At 43.0% G+C, this 6843-nt stretch overlaps 1 protein-coding gene across 1 annotated transcript in view; it reads left to right on the top strand.

Annotated features, from left to right (window-relative positions):
- PGK1 (phosphoglycerate kinase 1) overlaps positions 1 to 6843 on the top strand; it is a 30414-nt gene continuing 23571 nt past the window's right edge. The window contains exons 1-2 of the mRNA XM_061598412.1: positions 1 to 162; positions 5688 to 5738. Coding sequence (XP_061454396.1) covers positions 98 to 162; positions 5688 to 5738 — 116 coding nt within the window. The 5' untranslated portion in view covers positions 1 to 97. The remainder of the gene's footprint in view (positions 163 to 5687; positions 5739 to 6843) is intronic.

The following is a 6843-nucleotide window of genomic DNA, read 5'->3' as shown; positions in this document are numbered from 1 at the left end:
CGAGGTTTTCTTTTTCTTCTTGCTCCCGGAGAGGAAAGAGCTATCTCCCGGTTCCTCGAGCAAGGCTGAGTCGGCGTTCCTTGCTGCCGCTGCAAAGATGTCTCTCTCCAACAAGCTCACCCTAGAGAAAGTAGACGTGAAGGATAAGCGCGTGGTCATGCGGTGAGCTACTCCTCGGCGCCTGCCGCCCCTTCCTTGGCTTCCCGAGGGGGCCTGCGTCGCAGCGCCGGAGGCAAAGCCGGCTGGCCTGCCTCTTCCCCGGCTTACAGAGCGCGTTTCAGAGGCGGCGGAAGGGGCTAGCTGTGGTGGAAGTGGACAGTCCTCTTCTCCAAGGGTGCCAGGCATGCTTGCTCCTTCCCCGGTTTATCTTAACAACGGCCCTGTTGTGTAGGGTAGGCTGAGAGGCGGTGACCGGCTCAAGGTCGCCAGCGAGCTCTATGGCTGAGTGGGGGCTCGAACCAGCGTCTCTCAGGTTCTGGTCTATCCACCACTCTAGCCACTACACCACGCCGGACTTGCATCTCCTGCTGACCTTAACAAAACGTTTAAATGGAATAACAGCTCCCTCGTACACAATGGTGTATATCTGCTTTTGCGACAAAATAGCTCTAGGGCCTCCCAGTACTCAAAACGGGTGAGAAGGAGCAGTACTGCTGTTAAAGGAGCATTATGAAATGAGTAACATAAACCCATTTTAGGAAACAGTTACTACTTTTTATGAACGGAGGCCACAGGTATGGGAAGCCATAAAAACTCTTTCACATCCTAGGTTGCATATCCTGAACATATTTATCAGCCCCATTGAAAACAGTGGGGCTTATTTTTTTTAGGGTAAGCATGCATAGGATTGCACTGCTGGATTCAAAATCAATGAAAGGTGGACTATGTAGTTGATGGTGTCTTGGGACTTTCAAAAAGGATTGACACTTTACACTTGATAGTGTTTGCTTATTGCTGTACAAGTTGCTAATGAGGGATGCTCATGGTGCATTCTTTTCTGTGTGCTGATACATGTTTTATTCATAGCCTGCTGTCTTCTGCAACTTGTGTCACTGATTTCAGCCCACCCCTCCTGCAATAAGCAGACTCAGAGGATTGCGATGATTCCATATTGGGTACAAGAAAAGAGTTGTATATGGCTCCCGTATCCAGAAATACACTTGAGCTCCATGTAGTCAGTTTGAACGTATAACTTAAGTAAGATTTTAACTTTTAATTTCACCTTCCCTCTGGGTGTTGTAACCTGTATAGGAAAGTACCTTTAATGTATTGTCTACTTAAAAATTCTTCCTTTATTCTATCTTGAAAATATACTTTCAACTTGTCTATGGAGCCTATGAGATGCATTAATAATGCAATCCTAAGCATGTTCGCTCAGAAGTAAATGTCATTGAGTTCAGTAGGATTGAATTCTGAATAGACATTCATAGGATTGTGCTTTAATTCATTTATTTGTTTGAGCTAATTGAAACATTAAAGAGGGCTTTGGTTAAGGTGTTGGACTACAACCTGGAAGACCAGGGTTTGAATCCCCACATAGCCATGAAGCTCACTGGGTGACCTTGGGCCAGTCACTGCCTCTTAGCCTCATGAAACCCTATTCATAGGGTTGCAATAAGTCAGAATCTACTTGAAGGCAGTACATTTACAGTTTTCAGTTAGGTCTACGTTTGGTTGACAGAACTATTCCAATCCTGGCAGAAGGTTATGGGTAAGGTTCCTACTGCTGCTGGAGTGTAAAATGTACACTAATACGAGGAATTATGGACCTGGGGAGGGTAATCAAAAATCCATTGCTCTGAACTTTGTAGTACTGCCTGATCAATCCAGAAGTCATCCTTAGTCAAACCAGAATTTTGGGGTAAGGAGTATTTTAATGGCAGGTGTTCAGTCCTAAGCCTCAGAAGATTTTAAACTACCATGGAAAATCTGTTTTTAAAATGTTTAGTGTTCGTAAGTCAAGTGGGTGGGTCTCCAAGCTTTGGATGTGTATTTTAAGTTAGTAAGTCTCAAGTAAAAGGTTTTCAGGGTCACTGAGGTTTAGCAAGGGCATTTCATTCTGTTGCTCAAATATCTGCTACTTTGAAAACATTGACTTCAATTCTGTTTCTCTCTTGAACCTTTGTGAAGCCTTCAGTGGAATGTTGTCACTTCTACTTTTTTATATTTTGATGCCAAAGGCTGTGAACAGCTTATAGAGATATTTATTTTTACTTTTTAAAATGGAGGTCTCCTTGACCACACACCCCAACCTTTCTCCGCAAAAGCAAATCTTTACTCAGGATTTCTGTCCCTTTCCATGATTATTAACTTTCTCTACTTCGCCTCTTATGTACAGAATGAGATACTTCTTGTACTCTTAATGCATTGTTTAAAGCAGCCTGGCGAAGACATAGAAATTGACATGTGGAGGGCGCCAGGTTGGTAAAGGCTGGCTGCAAGCATGCAGGGGCTCTATATGCCTGGAATTTTCTTGCATTACCAAGTGGCCTTGGTGGTGCATGCTCTGCTTTTCTTTTCCAAGCATCTTCATTGTGGTAAGAGTTGCCAGCTTGCAACCTGGACATGGTCCTCCTACCTTTAAAAATCTGACTCCATCCTTGATCATTGTGAAGGTATGTGCAATGCTGCACAGATTAAGGAGATTGGTAATGAGGGCCTCCCACTTAAACGCCTGTGCAGAGATGTTCACAGGCCTGTTTGTGATTATGAAGGCCAATGGCTACCTCTGTGTAGATCTAGAGTTCCAGCAGGATGACTTGGGCTTCATCATCTCTTTTATTAGCTGCTTCCTCTGTTTTATTTTTGCCTCCCTAGTAACTAAGGAGCCAGATCTTGAAAGTACAGGGAATATATCTTGCCTGTGAGGTGGTAACCCAGCTTCATGCACTAAATTTATTATTTCCATTGGTTCAGAGTTGTAACCTAACTTACCATCTAATACATATCCTCCTTAAATTTGGTCAGCTATATGACTGGGCATCAAAATAATGGAATTAGTTGTGTATTTATCACATTTAAGCCAGTGCAGTGTAGTGGTTAAGGTTCTGGACTACGACCTGGGAGACCAGGGTTCGAATCCCCACACAGCTATGAAGTTCACTGGGTGACCTTGGGCCAGTCACTGCCTCTCAGCCCTAGAGGAAGGCAATGGTAAACCCCCTCTGAATACTGCTTACCATGAAAACCTTATTCATAGGATCTCCATAAGTCGGGATTGACTTGGGCAGTCCATTTTGATTTTTCAAGCCTTCTGTTTATCATCTCTAGGCCTCGTTCCTCCTTTCCCTATTTCCCATCTAACTAACTTGAAGATAGTAGTGTTATATGTTGCAGTATTTAGGGAGGAATCCAGAGAAAATTTGATTTGCTCCTGGGTTTTTTTTCAGCACTTGAAATATGGGGAACATTATTCTAAAATCTTAGGTTGAGAGAGAGGAGTCCACATGTTTCCTAGTGCTACCTTTTCCTGTTTCAATTGCTTAAAATAAAGTATAGTCTTGTTAAGCTTAACGGTTTCTGCTCTGCCACGGTGCTGCATTACGCAACACAACTTCCAGTCTCCTTCAGCTTTGGGGCACAAAGTATTCTTTGTAGAAAAAGCTCCTGAAGCTCCTCCTGCTCTGGCATGCCATTTGGCACACCACATCATGCCAGCATTTCTGCTGAGTAATCTACTTTAGTAGGCATGTGAGATTAGAGTTTTGGGAAGGACCATTCACTGTTGAATTGAATCTGCATTATAAAGTACTGGCTGATTCCGGCAAACCTTTGCTTTGCAAATAGTGTGACCTTATAAAACACAAAGCTTGTATGTGGCTGCTAAATGCTTGAGCAGCATTGCATGTTCTTTGCCCTTTTAGGACAGGTGTGGAGAACTTTGGCTCTTCAGATGTTGGTGATCTACAACTCCCAACATCCTTTGCCATTGGGGCTGATGGGAGTTGTTCAGCAACTTCTGGAAGGCCAAAGGTTCCCATCCCTGTTTTAGGAGAAGGGAGCCCTAAAGTTTTGTTAGAATTATCAACCATTTGTGAACAGGGAGACTACTGACACAGTAGTTCAATAAATATTCAGTAAATAAATTGATCCCCACAACATCCCAGTGTGCAGAGACAGTGATTTCCCATAGCAGTCGTGCATGGTTCAAGTTTGAGAAGTAGACTGGTGCTGGATCTTTTGTGTAAAAGCCCATTGCAAACCTCTGCTGGTGGTCTTTGTTTTATTTATTTATTGTCATTATTTATACCCCGCCCTTTTTCCACAACTGGAATTCACGGCGGCTTCCAGATAAAAGCACACATATAATTAAAAACATACAAAAGTCTAGATTAAAATCACATTAAACAATTTACAGTATTAAAACCATTCATACATACAGTTAAAATAATTATAATTATATATTGTTTTGTGTGTACTTCAGATATTGTACATGCTGTATCCTCTTTTTTGGGGGGGGTACAACAAAATAGCTGAAGCAGCTTGTGAGAGGAAACAAGGACTTACAACAGACATTGTCAGAAATAGGAATATGCTTGTACACTGTGTTAACCTTGACTGTAAAACTCTTACTGAATCTAGGGTTTTGTATCTCCCAGACCCTCCCCTTCTTTGTTATGCGATGGATATTAGCAGGGCTGTGGAGTCGGAGTCGGAAGCAATTTTGGGTGGATTTGGAGTCGGTAGAAATGTACTGACTCCGACTTCAAAATAAAATTAATATTTTAATATCAACATTAATAATTTATTAATATTAATACATTAATATACATTTGCCATTTATGAAGGAGTCGGACAGTAGAAAAATAGAGGAGTCGGAGTCAAAGGTTTGACATACCAACTCCACAGCCCTGGATATTAGAACAGTTTCCACCTGTTCTCTTCCTTTCATTTTAAACTCAGCCTTTGCTTTAATATCTGATGATGTGACTAACTATGTTATTAAGCTTCTTAACTGGTCATTTTCCTTTTAGGTCAGGTGTGGGCAACCTGTGACCCCCCAAACTTGTTAGACTGCAACTTTCATCAGCCCTGACCATTGGCCATGCTTTCTGAAGCTGATGGAAGATGGAGCCCAACAACATCTGGAGGGCCTCAGCTGTTCCTCAGCCTTGTTCTATGTGACCATTGGTGTTTTAAGGCACACAGCAATTTTTTTTTGTAAACCTTTGCCTGCCAAGGCAGCAGCCTCCAGCAGGAGATACAGCTAGCTTAGTCTTGTTCACGAGTGCTGAAGCTGTCTTAGAAAGTGACAAGTGGATGAAGTCACCCAGAGCAGCCTCTGGACAGGACAGTTCTTGCAAAACCCTCTACAAGCCTTTTCCTTTTTGCAGCAGGTGTAGCCAGAGGATCAAGTGCAGTTAGGCTTTTCCTTCATGCTGCCCTTTGCCCTGTCATTAGTCCCTGGCTCTGGGTTTGAAATTTACACCCCTGGTATGGGGAAGAAAAGTTGCACAAGCATTCGTGCATGGATTTGGGAGCCTTGATGTACCTTGCCAGCCCAGCAGGGGATGTAAGCATGGGAATAGTGTGACGCCTTCTTCTGTTCCCATCCCACCCCAGTATAGCTTTGATGCAGCTCCTTCTTGATCTTGCTACTGGGGACAATAGCCTCCAATATGAATGGTGTTTGTGTATGCACGTTTTTAATTTCTTTGTGCATTAAAGCATTTCCCCATTTTTTTTAGGGTTGACTTCAATGTTCCGATGAAGGACAACAAAATAACCAACAACCAAAGGTGAGATTCCCCTGTAAACTCCAAGCAGGAACTGTGATCAGTCATGTTTTGCTTATTTATTCCATTGGACTGACTTGTAGAAGAGCACGCAGTTTGCTCGTATGGGGTTTCAGGAGTGGTGCCTTGGCATCTGCAGGTAAGCCTCTGAGATACTAAGGCTAGGAAACACCTCTTGGGCTCAAGCTGTCATGCCAGGCCGGATTTGAAGCTTGCTGCTTGTCAGTGTTGATAGCAAGATAGGTCTTTAATCAGGCTTTGTATGAGGCGGCTTCTTATATCCTCTTTGCATTCCCTGCTGATATTCTGTGCAAGGCTTTCTACTACTTTAAGGGGACTTTAGCCATAGGGGTGCCTTGCAGACCTTTGGCCGTCAACAGGTGGCTTGTGGGACTACTTCTGCCGCCATGGTGCCCTCCCCCTCTCCAATTTGAACACTGAGCACCCACTGATGTGCTGTTTTGCCCCCTCCTATTGGCCTGGAGAGAAGAGGCTGCAAGGTAAAGCAAAACATAGTGCACAAGGAGAGAAGTGTGAGGCAGTAGCTACTGCCTTTTGGCTGAAATGGAGCTCTGCACCCTGCCTAACTTGAGCTGGGTCGCCTTTTGTAGGCTGCAGTTCTAGCATTAAGTAGCATTGAACAAAATTAAGTCCCTTCGACTTGTTTCTGTTATATGTATATTTCTGGATTGCATGCCACATCTTTTAAAATGGGATTGGATGTGATCTTTTCAGCTATATAATCTAAGGACTTTAGCATAATTTTATCTAGACTGGGATGAGTGAAGAATTGAAAAGTTAGCTCCATTATCTCTTATCCTGTTATGCTACAAGGAATGATGGAGACGCTGAGCTACTGTAGTGAAAACATCCCTTTAAAAGTAAGTACTTCAAGGTCGAGAAGGCAGAGATAGAGTCTTAAAATACTTTATCACTCTGACTAAAAGAACACTAAGACAACTAAACGCCTCCTACAGAAGAATTTCAAAATAATAAGAAATAAGAATGGTGCTTACCAGGAATGCATGTAACAGACTGGGAATCTCCCCCTCACTTGAATTAACAGCAGCTGCCACCGTTTGAAAGAACAATTGCTGCTAGTGAGCAC

The sequence above is a fragment of the Rhineura floridana genome, chromosome 16 (genome assembly GCF_030035675.1).
Source record: "Rhineura floridana isolate rRhiFlo1 chromosome 16, rRhiFlo1.hap2, whole genome shotgun sequence".
NCBI classification, from domain to species: Eukaryota; Metazoa; Chordata; class Lepidosauria; order Squamata; family Rhineuridae; genus Rhineura; species Rhineura floridana.
This window is presented reverse-complemented; position numbering and strand designations above follow the sequence as displayed.